We start from the raw sequence: 18,242 nt of genomic DNA on the forward strand, positions 1-18,242 counted from the left end.
TTCATTACCACACAGCTTGACGGTGATTGGTCGAGATTTGTTTCCTTGACGGTGATTGGCGGTGTTTTGTTTGCTTGGAAACATTTGGCGGAGAGACGCTGCGACGCACATCAATATTTGAGGCGTAAATCAGTTTTATTTTCAAGTCATGTTTATTGAATATATTTCTCTGAGATTTCCCCTGACTTGAACGTATCGAGCCTTGTGATTTGCCCGGAACGAGGCTCTGTTTGGGAAGGTTTCCCGGCGTCCTCCGGCCCCGCCTGGTAACGTCCCGTTACTAAACCCTGTAAGCTACTTTAAGTTTAAACTTCACGTTGTTAAAGCATCGAGAGACTTCCAATGAAGGTTCTACATGTAAACGACCTGTCAATGACAAATGCACTGCATTTATACAGTGTTTTTCTAACCATTGGCCACTAAAAGCTCTTTACCATATTGCCTAACAGTCAGTCACCCATTCATGCAGACATTCACACACACCGATGTACACACACAGCCACATACCGTCACCTGTATCATGTGTTGTTGCCTAAAGCCAAACCCGTGCCTGACTCATGCCTACATCTTGTTTGATAGCCGTTTAAGTGATTCTGATTGACGCTAACCAAGCCACTGTGACACAGTTCCCTTCACACTCTCATCACAGCATGCAAGCCGAAGTTGAATTTCTACGAGATCAAGGTAAGTAAGAGAGCTCCAGGCATTAAGAGCAGACCGTTTCCTGATCATCGTTATTGGTTTCGTATGTGTAGAAGTCTTTATTCATGTGTGTGTGTGTGTGTGTGTGTGTGTGTGTGTGTGTGTGTGTGTGTGTGTGTGTGTGTGTGTGTGTGTGTGTGTGTGTGTGTGTGTGTGTGTGTGTGTGTGTGTTTCAGTGCAGAGGTTGAACTCGGCTCTCAGCAAGTACCAGGATGGCAGCCGCAATCACAGCACCATGGCAGCTCAGGTAGTGACATCTTGGTTATCTTATCTGAGTTTAAAAGTCTTTGCAGAGCCAGGCTCCTAGTTCCAAGTATTAATGTAAATGAGTGTATGTTCCAACCATTTCCATTTCCAGAGCAAAAGATGGCTCTCTCTGTGTTCAATTGAATAATTGAGGTCAGCAGGCACCTCAGGGCTACTGCTGATGACAAATACAAAACCATACAAATTTAAGACCTTGTGATGCACATTGGATAGGCTAGCTGTCATTTGGAGGATCCAAGACCTGCCGAATCCCCTGGCCTTTGGATGTCGGATAAAAGGTATAGTACAACTATATTTTCATATTGAATATTATTAAATACATACAATGCAAACGTGAAGTTCACACTGCACACTGCATCAGTCTGTCGGGTAATTTATTTCACACATTTAACTGTATTGCTTTGTATATTATAATAATTACTGGTGCTCTCTTTGTAGACCTTTGCACTTCCAATAATCATGTCATTAGAAGGTATTTAAGAACTCATGTCTGTGCTCTACTTTGTTACAGCATCATGGCTCCTCTGATAGAGGAATACGACAGACACATGGAAGACATGACTCAGCAGTTGCACAGACACCAGGTAATTTGGAGTATGAATTCTTACACCACTTGCCTCCATTTCATTTTACATTCAGGTCATTTAGCAGACGCTTTTCCAAAGGGACTTACATTAAGTACATTGATCAGAAGAAAGAGAACCAACCATATATCGCTTTCGGTACAGTAAGGATGTTCATAGAACCAAGTGCCAAGCACTAACAATTACTAGGTTAACCCATTCCCCGTATACAACAAAGATAGCTTGGAAAAGACGCTGCACAAAGTACTGTTTCTAAGTGCAACGTTGTACAACATACAATAAGTGCGTACATTAAGTACAACATACAATAAGTGTGTAAGAGGGGGGCAGGGGGTTAAGGGGGGAGGTTATGCAGAGTCTAGGTGAACTCTGAAGAAGTGAGTCTTATCTCGCTACTATTAATGAAGGCCTCATCGATAAGTCGCTATTTGATGCACGCATAAACTCTTGACACCCAAGTGACACCCACACCTGCACACACGCTAGGTCTGGAGTTTCCATCTTTTCATCTCATTCTATTATTTATATTGATGATTTCTGAATGCCACATTTCAAACGCCTTTAAATCATAAGTATTCAACAGGCACAGATGGCCGACGTAAAGGTCAAGTTGGAGAGGGTCATCAAGGAGAACGAACGGTACGAAGGTTTTCTGTGCATAAGACGTTATGTATAACCGACTATTCAAGTCAAGCCCATTACATTTCAATGTATTCACCCCAGAAGTACATTCTACACTTAACGAGTGAAAATCTGATGCCAGGGTGGCTATTGACTTTGTGTGATTCAATATACATTGATATTTCAAGAGAAATATCCCTCGCTTATATTTTTTCATCCTACAGATCTTTTACAAAATCAGATAGAATGTTAAACATTTACATTTACGTTTCCTCAATATTCAATCAGCTCCCTTAAGGCTTGACTCTTCCCTTATAGGTTAACTGTGATGTGCTCCATCTTGTTACACAAATCAGGTCCTGATGAAGAGCACAGATTTATTGTTAATTAACACCTCGCCATAACACCACATAGCACTGGCCTACTCAAGCGTCACACCAGAAACAAGTGGTGTCCCCTATGATTTTTAATAGATCGTAAATACAGTGAGTCAAATATTTATGCATATTGAATTAGTGCATCTTAGCCTCTGTCGGCTGCAGCAGTCGTGTGTAACAGCAGAACTTCTCGAGGAGGCGTCACAAAGCCTGGACCAGGAAACATAACAGCTAGTTCTCTGTTTAGTTACGGAGATATTCTACCAATGAGAAACTCATTTGCATGAAAATGAAAGTGATGTTACATTACACATACATATATACATTTAAATGAAGGGCGTATAGCAGACCCTTTCATCCAAAGCGACTTACAGTGAGTGCATTTGTCAGAAGGAGAAAAAACAATAAATCTCTTGTCGGTACAGTAAGGATGTTCATAGAACCAAGTGCCAAGCACTAACCATCACTCGGTTAACCCATTCCCTGTATACAACAAAGACAGCTTGGATAAGATGCTCCACAAGGTCGTACAACATACATTTTCCTACTTGGATGTTTCTACAGCGGCCAGTCTCCACGGTGTTGATTTCAAACCTTTACAGACACTGAGTCTAAGGACGCTGATTATGCGACAGTATGTTAGGTCCAGCTGAGTTTGGGTCCACTGTTGGCCCATTAAACTCGTACAGACAGCATAGTTGTTCCAAGCAAATTTGAAGTGGAAAACAGGGAAACTGCCTATTCACTCAGATTTGAGCTTTGCCTGATAGCATGAGAGTGATGAGACTGTATACAGTCCGTACTCGAGTCTCCCGTTGAAGAAGAACTCGCTGCTGTGTGTTATTTCGGGAACTGGAGCACTTGGGTCTTCCCTGCATATCTCCCAGGCTGCATGCTGAACTGCGGGAATCGGTGGAAGGCCAGCTTCAAGCCCTGCCAGTGGCTCCAGGCCTTGAGAACAGTGGCTCCCTGGAGGAGGAGGGAGTCATCAAGAACCTCCAGGAACAAATGCAGCTCTCTGGGCAGGTCTGGCCCCCCTTTTTCTTTCTCTCTCTCCATTTTTCGCCCCATCTCTGTGTCTGACTCTGTCTATTTTCCTCTCTTTCTCCATCCTCTCTCTTTACTTTCACTTTCGTCCTCTTCCCTTTTCTCTCTGTGTGTGTGTGTGTGTGTGTGTGTGTGTGTGTGTGTGTGTGTGTGTGTGTGTGTGTGTGTGTGTGTGTGTGTGTGTGTGTGTGTGTGTGTGTGTGTAGGAGCGCGAGCAGGCCATGGAGCTGTGGCAGACGGCGGTCCAGGAGCTGGACCGACTCCAACAGCTCTATCAGAGGAGCGTGTCTGAGGGACAGGTCCACGGAGCCCAGCGGCAGCAGCTCAAGGTACCGGCCCGCAGCCACACGACCGTCCGTACCACCACCACCGCTGCACTCTGTGGTGGTGGTCGTTCAGTCAAAGCCCCCATTAAGACACTTCATGCAAGGAATAACAAACTCAATTCATGTCAGCAGTAGATACTCTCTACTTGGTCTCTGTTTAGTGTTTAAGGATAGTGTGGGAGCCACATACGTGTTTTTCCTGTGTTCTGTATGTCTTGTGGTCTTGCATTGCTCGCTCCGCCCTCAATTTGAATGGCAGTGGGAGAGGGAGAGAGATTTTATATTTATTTTATTTCTGTTGACAGCACTTAGGAACCACAATTAAAGATTCGGTCACTGCTACACATCAGCCTTCTAACGTGTTTACGAAAGCGAATGAATAAAGGATCAAACGTCTACAAGAAGTGGAACTGAATTCCTTTAAAACTCTGCGTCACGATTTCTTCTCCCACGTTTTATCCCTCGCGGCTAAATTGGAATGCCGACGCTAAGGACTGTGTGGGGACTTAGGTTATGTGCTTGAACCTGATGAAAATGTAAGAAATGTGTACACTTTATGTGATGATGTGTCGTTGACGTTTTTCCAAGCCAAAACCCATCAGTTGATCGTCAGTCATCCTTGCGCAAGATCCCAGCCCCTACCTGCTCCTAATGACATCACCATTAGAATCATCGTTGTCGGGCGACGGGCTTAGGTAGCGTCTGCTATATGACCGAATGCTAATAGTAATTCATCGGATGCTTCCTCCTCTCTCTTCCAGGACCAGCTTGTCCAATTCCAACAGCACACCCATAATATCCAAGTGGCCAATCAAAAGCTGGAATCTGTGAGTGATGGTCTATTAAAAGCTCGTTAAACGATCGCCCACCAATCTAGCGGGAGACCCCTTAATGATCTGTTGTTCTGAGAAAAAGAAGATAAGAATAGCGCTTCTAATAACTCATTTGGAAATTGTAAGTGAGCCACCGTGTGTGTCTGCCAGCAAGTTTTATTACGGGTTGTTAGGGAAGCCTTTATCCAGATATTATTTCTCTCACACACTGTCTATTTGAATTCAGCGTGACTGCGGGAAAGGTTAGCAGTTGGATTAGCTTAATTTGGAGATTAAGCTGTTGCGTCAGACACACACTCCCGCCGCACACTTGTACGGACACCTGTTTCCGTCTTTAGGAGCGAGGACAGAGTCGAGGGGAGTAATACTATATCCGTGTGATGCATTGTTAATGAGGCAGCTCTGTCCCTTTTGACTCTTCACACCGGCTGCCACTTGGGCAGGGGCCTGAAAGTTCCCGCATGGTGGCACAAGACAAAAACACAGTTGGGAAAGGGAGCGTTTCAGTGTGTTTGTTCACGCACACCCGGTGTATCTGTGTGTGTGTGAATTAATGGCTCGCCCTCGATCGCTGTGCCTCTCTTGCCATTCTCAGACGAACCAGCAGTTTGTGCGGACGCTGACGGAGCAGAGCACGGAGATGGAGGAGCAACGCGGGCAGCTGAGGTAATCTGACCCCCCCCCAAACACTGCCAGATCCATCTTTTGACTCTGGATTGATTACAACCAGAGACGGAATGGCCTGCTCGCTTCACCGCCTACTGATTATGCCGTGGACCCGAACTGGCCACCCCATCCCCGCCTATTCAGGAGTTTGTTCGACTGACAATCACTCCGCTCACAATCCCCCCCGCTCTCATCTGCTCCACGTTTCCTTTGTGTCCCCCCCCCCTCCCCGCGCAGGCAGACCAAAGTTGAGCTGAGGACAGCCACAAGCCGCGTGGAGGAGATGACTAAACTGCTGCAGAACGTCCAAGATCGTCTGCAGAGAAAAGTATTGACCTGTTTTCGTACGACAAAAGTACCTTCCATGTTCAAGAAGCAAAGCGAATTGAAAAATAAAAGTATCCACCTGTCTTAGTCGGAGAGGTGTGCAAAGACGTTGTACGTCTTTGCACACCTAGATAGTACCTACCTATATTGTGTAGCATCTTATCCTAGCTGTCCTTGTTGTGTACGGGGAATGGGTTAACCTAGTGATTGCTTGGCACTTCTCTCAACGTCCTTACTGTACCGACAGAGATATATTGTTGTTCCTCCTTCTGACAAATTATTGTTAGTCGCTGCTAAAGGCCCTGAATGTAAAGTCAAATTGAGTGAGTGCGTTTAATTGTGTGCGTTTTAATTGTGTGCGTTTAATTGTGTGCGTAGGAGGAAGAGGCGCGTGACGCTCAGGGTCGAGAGGACGCTGCGGAGAAGAGACTCCTGCAGCTCCAGTCAGCCCTGAGTCAGCTGGAGGCCAGGTGAGAGACGCACGCACACGCACAGACACACACGCACGCACACGGAGAGACACACGCGGAGAGACACACAAACACACACAGAGACACACACACACACACACACACGGAGAGACACACACACACACACAGAGATACACACGCACACATACACGGAGATACACGCACGCACGCACGCACGCACGCACGCACGCACGCACAGCCGCTTTTGACCCATTTCCCCTGACAACTACCCCCCTGTGCACTCTGCCACGTCTCTCTGTGTACTTTCCCTCCCCCTCCTCCCCCCTCTCCCCCCGGGCTCCAGGCTGAAGGCCGCGTCCCAGGAGGCGGAGGCGGTGCGCAGGGAGCAGGCGGTGTGGGAGAGGCAGGTGGGGGAGCTTCAGGGGCGCTGCGCCTCCCTGGAGGAGGAGCGCTACGACGTTTTGGCCAAAGTGCGCGAAAGCGTTCAGCTCGCAGAGGAGGCCTCGCTGCAGAAGGAGCAGGTGAGGACGGGGGGCCCTCTTTACTCTCTTTATCCCCCTCCTTCACCTTATTGTTTCTGCAAATTCTCCCGGTTTCTGAAATCATCTTTGTCTCGTCGGCCGGTTGGCTCCTGTGTGTGTGTGTGTGTGTGTGTGTGTGTGTGTGTGTGTGTGTGTGTGTGTGTGTGTGTGTGTGTGTGTGTGTGTGTGTGTGTGTGTGTGTGTGTGTGTGTGTGTGTGTGTGTGTGTGCGTTTGTCTCTCTCTCTCTCTTACTGTGTCTGTGTGTCTCTCTCTCTCTTACCGTGTCTGTGTGTGTGTGTGTGTTTCTCTTACTGTGTCTGTGTGTCTCTCTCTCTCTTTTACTGTGTCTGTGTGTGTGTCTCTCTCCCCGTCTTACTGTGTGTGTCTCTCTCTCTCTCTCTCTTACTGTGTTTGTCTCTCTCTCTCTCTTACTGTGTATGTGTCTTTGTGTTCGTGTCCTAGGCCCACTTGAGGGAGAAGCAGAAGGTGGAGGAGCTGGAGAAAACAAAGGAGGTCATTAAGCAGCTGATTCAGGATGCAGCCGTGCGCACCAGAAAGGAGGTGGGCAGGGTGTAGATCGGGGTCGCTGGGTCCACGCAGGTCCCCGACTGTCAGAGGCAACGAACAATTGCCTCTGCCTCGGAGTCGGCTTAGCGTCCTTTTATTTGGGTTTTTTTGTTTAACACTCGCGCTATGCCGCTGTATTATTATAATAAGTGCACCGCTACTTATCTTGTGTTTCTTCTTCCTATTTTAAAAAAGAAACAGCAGCACATTAATGCCTCCAGGCCCCAATTCACACACTGTTTTCTCAACCCCGGATCGCTGCAGGCTGAGACAAAGTGTTAAAGGTTTCTATAAATTGTCGGTTTTACTTATCGTGTTCGGGCAACAATCCACTCCACTCCCAGTTAAAGTTAGTTGGTGGGGGGTCGCAGAAGAGAGCGAGGGTTTGCCACCAGACATGCGGAGGGGTGCAGTCTTACAGACTTTAAGACCGCCGCATTGTGTGCCCCACGGACTTGCTGAACTTTTTCTGTTCTTTATTTATTTAGTGTGTTGCATAAATTGCAAGAGGAAAACCAGCCTGAAACGACAACTTATTTTTCAGCTAGCTTATCAAATCACTACCGCCACATGTGATCATTGCCTTAATTTGCATTCTTCTATGCTAGTCCCTCTTTCGTTATAAAAAACCCCACCTGTGTACACACAGGTAACACAAGTAGGTTATTGTTTCCGCATTTGGTCGACGGTACTCATTGCTTAAACATAAGAACAGCTGTCTGACTACCGACGGTAAACAACAACGTTTCAGTTCTCTGGCTCCGCAGCTGCCACCGAGTCAATTGTTTCGTGTGTTGTTGCAGTTGTTTATCCCTCTGTCTGTTTGTCAGGTGGAGAACGTGCGCAAGCAGTGCAACGTTCAGATCCAGCGCATGGCCGAGGAGCTGTCCGCCCTGCAGCTGGTGAGGTCCCGGCCCACATGTTGCGTCGTCACCCGTACATCCCTGTCCACGCTTGAACGTGCCCCGCATAGCATTTCCCATCTTTGTTTTTGGGGCGTAGCTGACCGAGGAGGGGGGGGGGTCTGGGTGGGGGCGGGGTGCATGTGAGAAGGAACACCCATGCTTCTTAAAGGGGTGATATCATACCACCAGGTTTGAGTGTGATTAGCCGTTTTAAGCCGTTTGAATACTAGTGAGCGTGTCCAACTAGATGTACACTGGAGGGATCAGTCTACCAGTCTACCCAGTCGACTTTAGCAAATGGTGCTGATCTATCCACCATACATCTATGTGGACACACCCACTGGTGATGTCAGTAGAGCACACGGAAAGATAGATTTGTTGCAACGACTTGTAATAGCTATTCACACTCACACCTGGTGGCGTGATATCACCCCTTTAAATTAATTATTATATTTAATAACACTCCATGTGAGTGCTCCACGGCAAGTACTTTGTGACAAATGAGCCGTAGATATTGATGAGCAGCTCTGTGCAGCCGGCTAACAACCGCCACATTTGTGTATCGAACAAAGCCGTATCAAATATAACGAATCTCAAAAAACAACAACTATAGAAGACCCCCCCCCCCTATAGAAGTACACCACTCTCTGTGGTATTAATGCAGGCTTGTTGGCAGAATTGTTAAGCGAGTATTGAAATCCTATTGTTGTGTTGGACTCGATGACCGAAAACAACATTTATGTGCGCTGTGCGATGAGTTAAGTTTCTGACTGCCTAACAGACCTGCTTTATGGTCCCAGTCCTTCCCCTGATGAAGGTGTTTAACGCGCACACCTGATGTTCCAATGTTTCATAAGAAACCGGCTCCGTACATGTTTGCTTTTTAACACATCAAAAGACGGCGCTCTCTGAGATTGACAGCGCTGTGTTAACAACGTAGACGGGCCGACTTATCAGAGTTCGCGTGAATGCTTCAGTTTTGGACAGAATCGTGCTGCCGAGTTCACACGGGATTGATTCTGCTGAGGAACTTGGCCGGCCGTCATCTCCGCGGGGAGAAGCCAACAACAATCCTTCCTCCCTCGCATGATCATGTTTTGATTGAAAGTGCACAGGGGGGGGAGGAGGAGGAGGAGGGGGGGGTTGCTCGCAGTCGGCTCCCTTGCCAACGTGTTCGCGAGAGAGGGAGAGCGGAGGCGGGGGCAAGGTGGGGCCGAGCGAATCAATGTGATGCGCGCAGCTCCACAATGAAATAAGATTTTACCCATCTTAAATAGTAAAACAAAGGAGCGGAAATCAATATGTGGCAGTCAATGATGATACCGTGGATGGCTGCCACAAATAAATCCATGCGTCGGAAACACTGTGGTCCTCTGCTTCCTTTGTGCCTCGTATTCCACCATGAGACGTTGAACCACCCGTCTCTCCTTTGTCTCCTCCACCCCCACCCCGGCCGGCAGGAGTGTGCGGACAAAGAGTCGCAGATGGAGCGGGCCCATCGAGAGAGGAAGGCGGTGGAGGAAGAGCTGGAGAAGGCGAGGACCAGTCGATTGAGACTCCACAAACGCCGCCGAGTGGTGGATTCGGTTGTGGATGTTTTATTCATAATGACTTGGTTTCTTTTTAATTTTCAAGCATTTATTTATTCCCTTTCCCCCCCCCGTAGGTGTACAAGGAGGGCCGGGCGGAGCCCGAGTTCAGGAAGATAGATGCGCTCCACCAGCGGTGTCTGGACGCAGACAGGATGAGGGACGACATGACTATCACTCTGCAGAGCACTCAGAATAAACTCAAAAAGTTGGACATGGAGTGAGTTGCATCTTACTCACAGGGTGCGCGTGTGTGTGGAGACTGGAGTGGAATATATATTATGCCTCTGGGTTTTCTTATTTATTTTTTTTTCTTCCTCCGGTTGCTATTCACGGCTTTCAATTGCAGAGAAGCGTGAAGGTCCCTGCTCTCCGGTTACCGACGTTCTTATGCTCAATGACTTTCTCAGTGTTCCTGAAAACCTGCCCTTGCCGTTTCGACGTTATTTCCTCGGTTGTGGTTTTGTTTAAAGGATTGACTCTTTTCAAATTAAGACGTGTTACCTGCCAACACAGAGCTGGCTCGCCACAATTGCACGCGTAAACCGTTTCGCTTTTGTTAATATCAAATTTCCTGCCCGAGCTTTCATTCTTTTTTCCAAAGAATATTATGTGCCGCTCCCTGTACTTCCAAAAGGCCCCCGTACCGAACTATCAAGGGGAGCCCGAGACGGGTCAATGCCTGCAGTGGAGCGAGACGCTGGCACGCGTGTTAGTGCACACATGTTTATTTATTTTTCTTCATCTCTCTCTCCATTCATTCATCCGCGCATCCTTCTAGGGCTCTGTCAAGTCAATTCAATTCAATTTTACTTTATTAGTATAGCCCTTAATCACCGGTACAGTCTCAAAGGGCTTAAAGGGGACATATTATACCCCCAGGTGTGCTGGATAGATCAGTCTACCAGCCTACCCAGTGGACTGAAGTAAACGTTGCTCATCTATCCAGCACAGATCTAGGTGGACACGCCCACTGGTGATATCATATTGGGCAGATTTCAAAACTGCTTGTAAGGCTAATCTCATTCACACCTGGTGGTATAATATGTCCCCTTTAGCAGGCCATATGTTTATGAAACCCCCCTGACCCTTGCTCCCCAGAGGGCAAGAAAAAACTCCCTTGATTAGCAAGGAGGAAATCTGGAGAAGGACCGCAGAATGGGAGTTCCCTTCTTCCAGGTATTTTCAGGAGTGCAATGGGTGCCATATAAACATTTTAAAACAGCGCTGGCTGGTTAACTGTAAGGAGAGTCCAGGCATCCAGTTGCAGTCACTGCAACATGCTACAACAGACAGAATAATGAGTTGGAAGTGAAGTGTATAAGGTCCATTATGAATTATTTTCTTCATTTCTTCATCAACAACAGAATCTTCCGGTGGTGTGTTAAGTTCGCGCAGAAGAGCATATCCTCAAGTGGTGTTTGGAAGTTTAATTTGGAGTCAGAGGGAGGGAGGGAGGGAGGGTGGGTGGGTGGGTGGGTCTAGCAAAAGTGAGGTCTCTGTGTGATGATGAGCAAACAAGTGGATGTCTTCTCATCTCGTCCTGGCTCTATAAAGTCCAAAAGTTTATGAAGCCGTCTTCCCTCACCTCCTTTGCCTCCCACCCTGCTCCTGAACTCACCTGTCTTCGTCCTGGTCGACAGGTACGGCGAGGAGCTGGCCCGCAGCCAGGAGGAGGTGCGGCGGCTGCAGGGCTCGCTGGCCGGCGCCCGGGACGAGTGCGTGGGCGTCAGCGAGGAGCGGCTGCAGCTGCAGCAGGAGAACCTGCAGCTCCGCAGGGAGATGGACGAGCAGCGCAAGGCCAACCTGCTGGTGCAGAAAAGAGCCAAGCAACAGGTACACAGCGGCGGGGCGGGGGGCAGGGGTGGTAGATGGATGAGCACAGGAGGACACCGCCCAGTGTGGGTCTATTAACAAGGCTGATGTGGAGAGGGAGGAGAAAGGGGAGGACGGTGAGGAACAGTGGGAGGCAGCTCCTGCAGGGTACGAGGATGGCGAACACTGAGCTTGTGTTGTGTGTTAGAGGGGTCGGCCGGCTGGGCTGGGGGTGGCGGTGGAAGAGGCGCCAGGCTGGTACGGAGCATAGAGTGGAGTCGGATTGGATGTGGATACAAAGGGGAAAAAAAGAGGCTAGTGGAAGAATGATTAGATCAACTGGTACTGTATGTGCTATCCATAGCACCCCCGGTCGAAATATAGGAAGCTGTAATGATGTGTTGCTGTAAATCTTAAACGTTGTCACTTCCAAGTGCGCAATTAGCGTACTTGTCGATTAACACAGAAGAATACGTGTGTATTAAAATTGTGCAAAGAACAATTCTGTTTTTTTTTTTTTTTTTGCCAACTAATTATCTTAGCTCATTACCTTTTTAAAGTTAATTAACCCTGGCTCTGCCTTGACATGTCTTATACTGCCTCGTTCATCTGTCATCCTCTTATCTGTCCCTGGCTCTCTCGCTCTCTCTCTATATATCTCTCGCACATGCTCTCTGTCTCTCGCTCTGTCTGTCCTTCTGTCTGTGTTTTGCTCTCCCTTTCTCGTTCTCATGTGTTTCTGTGTCTGTCTGTCTGTCTGTCTGTCTGTTTCTCCGTCTGTCTGTTTCTCCATCTGTCTGTCTGTCCCACTGTCTGGTTTGTCTCACTGTCTGTCTGTCTCTCTCACGGTCTGTCTGTCTCTCACTGTCTTGTCTGTCTGTCTGTCTGTCTCTGTCACGGTCTGTCTGTCTCTCTCACTGTCTTGTCTGTCTCTCTCACTGTCTTGTCTGTCTCTCTCACTGTCTTTTCTGTCTCTCTCACTGTCTTGTCTGTCTCTCACTCTCACGGTCTGTCTGTCTCTCTCACTGTCTCTTTCAATGTATCTCTCACTGCCTGCCTGCCTGCTTGCCGCCCTCCTCCTCAGGTGTCCCAGATGGAGCAGGAGTACAGCCAGAAGGAGCTGGGCCTGGACGCCCGCGTGCGGCAGCTCGAGGCCAGCAGCCGCAGCTCCAGCGACGACCTGACGCGCCTCCTCACAGCCCAGCAGCGCAGCTCCCAGCGCTGGAGGGAGGAGGCCAAGAAGCTGGCGCAGGCCTACGAGGCCAAGATCGCCAACCTGCGGTGAGACCGGCCTGGGAGAGGAGAGGCTGAGAAAGACTCATCGCCATGGACCATCCGCCTCCCGCCCCCCCAAGCGATATTTCTTTTTGTAGGATAAGTCTGGGATCCTTACCTCTGATTGGTTAGAAGGGCTCTCCTCTGATGGGTTAGAGTTAGGGTAAGGGTAAACCCTAAACCTAACCCTAACCCTTAACTCTGGCAAACAGCTAGGACTAATCGAAACACGCTTTAAAGGAGAGCTCTTCTAACCAATCAGATGCGAGAATCTCAGATTTATCCTGTCGAAAAAAATATCGGGCCCCCCCAAGGCTCTTTGAAAGACCGGCCCAGAGTGGGGAGCACACTACAAAACCCCCGTTTTGGCAGCTCGATTGCACCATCCAAGGATCCCCATCAAACGTTTAAAGAAGTTTTTTTACCCCTGAATAATGAATCACAGTCTAGACGGCTGCTTTGGTCGAGCAACAACAAATATACGACTTTGGACAGAAGTTGAAGGTTTGATTTTTCGATTGAATTTCATTCCCTTTATTTTGTGTTTTCTACTGACGCCGGGCAGCCGTTGAACGGTCTGTGTAGCTTAGCAACGCTGTAGCGGAGAAATCAGTCGCTTGCCACCGCTGGGCGCACTTAACCGGCGGCTCTGATCTGAAATAAGCTGTTGGCTCTCTGGTATGTCCCCGACTCCTACAGGGCAGAGCTGGGGCGACAGAAGCAGCGCACTCAAGAGCTGGAGCTCCAGCTGGACGCAGACCACCAGACCATCGCCGAGGTCAGTGTGACGCGCACAGACGGGTACACGCGCACGCATTAGGTGCACAGAACACATAGTTACACGCGCACGCATACGTACACACGCACTCATAGTTGCACACGCACGCATTGGTACAAAGGAACACGTCTGGGTGCACACAGACACACACACACACACACACACACGTAGGTACAAAGGCACACACATGGCCACGCGCACACACACACAGGTTTACATATACACACACACACGCACAGGTACACACACGCATAGGTACACAACAGAGGCACACAAACATATCGGTCGGAAAGCATAGGTATACAAACATAGGTACACACACAGACATATATGTAAACACGCATAGGTATACACACAAATGCTGCTGGAATGTCTTAAATCTATTAAGACATGAGAAGATCTGGATAGGTTTTAGAGTAGGAATGTTCCTGCCCTTTAAAAATCAAATGTGTTTTGATTAGAGAGCTTTTGTGTGTGCGTGTGTGTGTGTGTGTCCACAGTACGAGAGACAGCTGGCAGAGTACCAGGAAAAAAGTGTCCGTCTTCAGAGACGGCTGACACAGGCGGAGCAGAGGGCGACCGTTGTCACCCAGCAGGTATGGGCTGACCTTTTGTGGAACACCCAAAGAAAACAAGGGGGACTCTAACCTTTTTACAGCTTATATCGTTAGGATAATGTGCGCTCTAACGACTTGGTTGTCTACAATGTGTCTGTGTGCAACCGTTGTTGTGGAAAAAACGAAAAAGATTTTTAGTTTGGTTGATGCATTTTAATGATGACCATTAAAAACCACAAGGGTTCATTTTGTCTGCTTTTATCTCACAGCTAAGCCTGCTGACATCGCAGCGGAGGAAGACTTCAGCCACCTCGGAGCTGGAGACGGTATGATATCGACTCGCCGAGAAGAAGGAAAAAAGAGAAACCATTTTTACTGTTTTGTCTACATGCCCTATTTATTGTAATTTTGTATCGCAGCAAATGTTCAGCAACTTCACGTTGATTAATGACTTTATAAAATACTGTTGCCATTTTTCCATGTTTTTCCCTAAAGCTCGTTGCTATCATAATGCCAATGTTTTTCTGTTCTATTAAATGCACTTAGGCAGCAGTTTTTCTAACACAACTGGGGAAAAAAGGTGATTGAATAATAAAAAAGTATGATAGTCATCATGACAACACTGTCTCGTCTCATTTGTCACACGTGTGGACATGAGGTACCACGTGTTCAGCTCTGGTCATCTACTCTACAGCAGCGATTCCCAGCCTTAAACTTGATGTGATTATATTCATTAATAATAATATAACTTCAGCTATACGTGTCATGTTATTTCATCCACCACATGGACTCCATACACTTATTTGTAGTGGGGAAAAGGGGAACATTTTCTGAATGGTTCTGAAATTTAAAATATTGGTTTATTCAATTCATATAGTTAGCCTTTGTTGCCACTTAGTTCATAATATGCAACTCAACCACTGTAAATGCAGTGTGGTGCTCTGTCAAGTCATGTGTCTATGCTCTAAAAATATATATATTATATTGGATCATTGTTGAAGGGGGCCTGAGACTCAAGCATTTCATTGCTGTTGCTTGAGTTTTTGTGAAGATGACAAATAAACCAGGTTGAAAAACATGTCCTTGGGTTTAAAATGTATGCATCTTAAAATGATGCATTCAAATTGTGTTTTTCTATTAACCTGTCTTTATCCTTGGAACAAAAAAGGTTGGGAACTTCTGGCCCAGAGTCGTCATTGTTTGGTCACATGACTTGCTCCTGATCCTGTTGCTTAGTAACCGTAAACTAAAGTTAACGCGGCAGGTGACAACCACCCACCACCGGCTCCTCTTGGCAGGGGTTTAACGCTGCAAGTTTGAACCGAAAACCTACTCCTTTCACCTGTAAGTTGTATATTGTGGAAATTGTGATACAAGAAGTGAAAAGCCGAGAACGCAACGGCGTGTCGTTTATTAATTCGTTCAAAAACGTTTAAAACTAAACACTGCGTCGAACGGCTGATGTATTGATCTTAAAGAGACAGCGTCCATATAACACAGAACGAGAGGGTACATTGATGTGTCTTAAAGAGACATTGTTCGTATAGCACAGAACGAGATAGTACATTGATGTGTCGATCTCAAAAAGACAGCGTCCCTATACTAACAGAACGAGATAGTGCTTTGATGTGTCGATCTTAAAGAGACAGCGTCCCTATAACACAGAACGAGAAAGTACATTGACGTGTAGATCTTAAAGGGACAGCGTCCCTATAACACAGAACGAGATAGTACATTGACGTGTAGATCTTAAAGAGACAGCGTCCCTATAACACAGAACGAGATAGTGCTTTGATGCGTCGATCTTAAAGAGACAACGTCCCTACAACACAGAACGAGATAATATATCTTGTGTCGATCTTAAAGAGACAGCATCCCTATAACACAGAATGAGATGGTGAAAGTGTCGGTCTTAAAGAGACAGCGTCCCTAACACAGAACGAGATAGTACATTGATGTGTTGTGCGTAATGCACTTCAGATCGTAACATAACTCCTAATACATAACACACTTACAACCTGCATAGTTGAGTAAGGGGAAACATCTCAATAACACAGTATGGTAAATTATGTCCACAGAGTCCACCACAATATATACATAACGAAGCCATGTCTTCGGCCAGCCGAGCCGGACTACAGCAGCATGGCGACCCAGGTCAGAGCGGCAGAGACCTGGCTGGAGGTAGGCATGATGCATCCCCTGGAACCATGTAACTTCCTTCTATTAACAGGTTTTTTAGTGGCAAAACAGAGATATCATATGATTTGTGTTTATACATCTTAGGGATAATGTACACAGAAAAGCTTCCCGAGCTCCAACCCTCCAGATGTTTACCAAAGCCAGCGGCCAACGTCAAAGATAAGCAGGTGATACCCATCGATCCGCTGAGGGGGATATCACCTCTAATCATGTTATTGAGCCGGCTTTAGCCCCAAGTCAGTCAAAAGTGTGGCCTAAAGTTGCTAATATCATGTGGCTCAGGGGGTAGAGCGGGATGACTGGGAACCGAAAGGTTGCTGGTTTGATCCCCGGCTCCTCCTAGCTGAGTGCCGAGGTGTCCCTGAGCGAGACGCCTCACCCTGACTGCTCCTGACGAGCTGGCTGTCACCTTCCATGGTTAACAACGCCGTCGGTGTGTGAATGTGTGCATGAATGGGTGAAAGATAGGCAGTATTGTAAAGTGGCCACTGGTTAGAAAAGCCCTGTATATAAATGCAGTCCATTTTCCATTTCGTGTTGGATGTCGTTGGTCACCCCCTGATGTAGACGCCGCTGAAGAACCAGCTCCGCCTCCTCCACACTCAGCCCGGCCGCGCGTGGAGACCGGCCCGCCACGGGATGCTCCTCCCGGGATGGGACACGCCGCCGCCGCCCCCGCCCTCGTCCTCCTTTCATCAGCGCGCACCGCGGGAGGATCGACTCCCAAAGCGAGCGTATGCAAACACTTTACCGGAGCTACCGGCACATGTCAAGGAAAAGAGGGTGAGTGTTCACAGCGGAGGGACTACAATGGCGCCGCGGCGGAGACAATTATAACGAGGCCTCTGGGATTTAACGAGAAGACCACCAGAACACGTTCAATCCGACTGCGCTGCCTTTTATAATTCATCAATTAAACGGGAAGCTGGTGTCTCTGCCGGCGCCACTTCCTGCGCTCGGAATCAATATTAACAAAACAACCGCTCTAGGCCCCGACTATATTCCAATTATTGGAATATCGAGATCCCCGCACAATAGAAGGGACCCCCGTCCCTTGTACTATGTGTTCCCCTCCGGAGAGACACGATCCGATCCCCGTTTGGTGATGTGTCCCCCCCCCCCCCCCCCTCTCTCTCTCTCTCCCCTCCGTTGCTGAAGGCCCAGCTGGTGCAGAGAGGCGTCGCCGCGCCGACCCCCTGTCCGCCCAATCAGCCGCCCGCCTCCAAGAGAACCAGGAGGCAGTCCCTCTCCGGCCTCTCCCGGGGCTCCCCCGCCGCCCGGCCCTCGCCCGCCCCGCCGGCGGCCGCCCTGAAGCGACCGCGCCCCAGCGGCGATGTGGGGGCGGCGGCGGCGGCGGTGGGGGGGGACGCGGCTGTCCTCAGCCCCCCCGACATCATCAGACTCATCCGGAGCAAACCGGACGTCGGCTTCCTCTACATGACGTCGGCCGTGCCCAGGTCCTCCATTGACTACGACCCTTTCTACCTGAAGTACGCCCGACCGATCGCAAACATCCCTGGTAACACCTGATACAACCAAAGGGTGCATTACTTAACCATAAATTAACATGCGTTAAAGCAGTAATGAGCATTAACTTACAGTTAACAGTTAACTCTAGAATGTAGAACATAAATGATAGAATAGATGATCTAGACTCTGTAATAATTTACCTTTGGTGTTAATGTTAACAAAGGTATTCATTTAATCGTTATTTAGCATCACTCTAACCCCAACGCCTTTGCTACTAATAGAATATATGGAAAGCATTGTTTGCCAATATGTGTGTGTGTGTGTGTATGTGCACGTGTGTGCGTGCATATGCTTGTGTTTGTGCTGGCGTGCGTGTGCCCCTGC

At 48.1% G+C, this 18,242-nt stretch overlaps 2 protein-coding genes across 5 annotated transcripts in view; both read left to right on the forward strand.

The window, feature by feature from the left end:
• The first annotated feature begins 49 nt into the window (after nucleotides 1–49).
• sclt1 (sodium channel and clathrin linker 1) lies at nucleotides 50–14,809 on the forward strand. 4 transcript variants are annotated; one of them, XM_030352248.1, is made up of 22 exons: nucleotides 50–289; nucleotides 627–684; nucleotides 879–949; nucleotides 1,183–1,247; nucleotides 1,481–1,553; nucleotides 2,137–2,192; nucleotides 3,439–3,577; nucleotides 3,805–3,927; nucleotides 4,686–4,751; nucleotides 5,353–5,423; nucleotides 5,661–5,751; nucleotides 6,129–6,220; nucleotides 6,525–6,702; nucleotides 7,166–7,264; nucleotides 8,101–8,172; nucleotides 9,636–9,710; nucleotides 9,842–9,984; nucleotides 11,408–11,600; nucleotides 12,664–12,860; nucleotides 13,554–13,632; nucleotides 14,133–14,228; nucleotides 14,459–14,809. In XM_030352248.1, exons 2-22 carry the CDS (start codon nucleotides 651–653, stop codon nucleotides 14,519–14,521), a joined length of 2,076 nt encoding a protein of 691 aa, XP_030208108.1. In that variant the 5' UTR covers nucleotides 50–289; nucleotides 627–650; the 3' UTR covers nucleotides 14,522–14,809. The 4 variants fall into 4 exon arrangements, with proteins under 4 accessions (XP_030208108.1, XP_030208109.1, XP_030208110.1 ...); XM_030352249.1 differs by having other exon boundaries at nucleotides 56–289; nucleotides 580–684; XM_030352250.1 differs by having other exon boundaries at nucleotides 56–266.
• A 636-nt stretch (nucleotides 14,810–15,445) lies between these two features.
• LOC115540812 (dynein heavy chain 6, axonemal-like) overlaps nucleotides 15,446–18,242 on the forward strand; it is a 7,408-nt gene continuing 4,611 nt past the window's right edge. Inside the window, exons 1-5 of the mRNA XM_030352389.1 lie at nucleotides 15,446–15,533; nucleotides 16,268–16,370; nucleotides 16,473–16,555; nucleotides 16,956–17,171; nucleotides 17,547–17,878. Of these exons, the coding sequence (XP_030208249.1) occupies nucleotides 16,298–16,370; nucleotides 16,473–16,555; nucleotides 16,956–17,171; nucleotides 17,547–17,878 (704 nt within the window). The 5' untranslated portion in view covers nucleotides 15,446–15,533; nucleotides 16,268–16,297. The remainder of the gene's footprint in view (nucleotides 15,534–16,267; nucleotides 16,371–16,472; nucleotides 16,556–16,955; nucleotides 17,172–17,546; nucleotides 17,879–18,242) is intronic.

Source organism: Gadus morhua, chromosome 3 (genome assembly GCF_902167405.1).
Source record: "Gadus morhua chromosome 3, gadMor3.0, whole genome shotgun sequence".
Lineage (NCBI taxonomy): Eukaryota > Metazoa > Chordata > Actinopteri > Gadiformes > Gadidae > Gadus > Gadus morhua.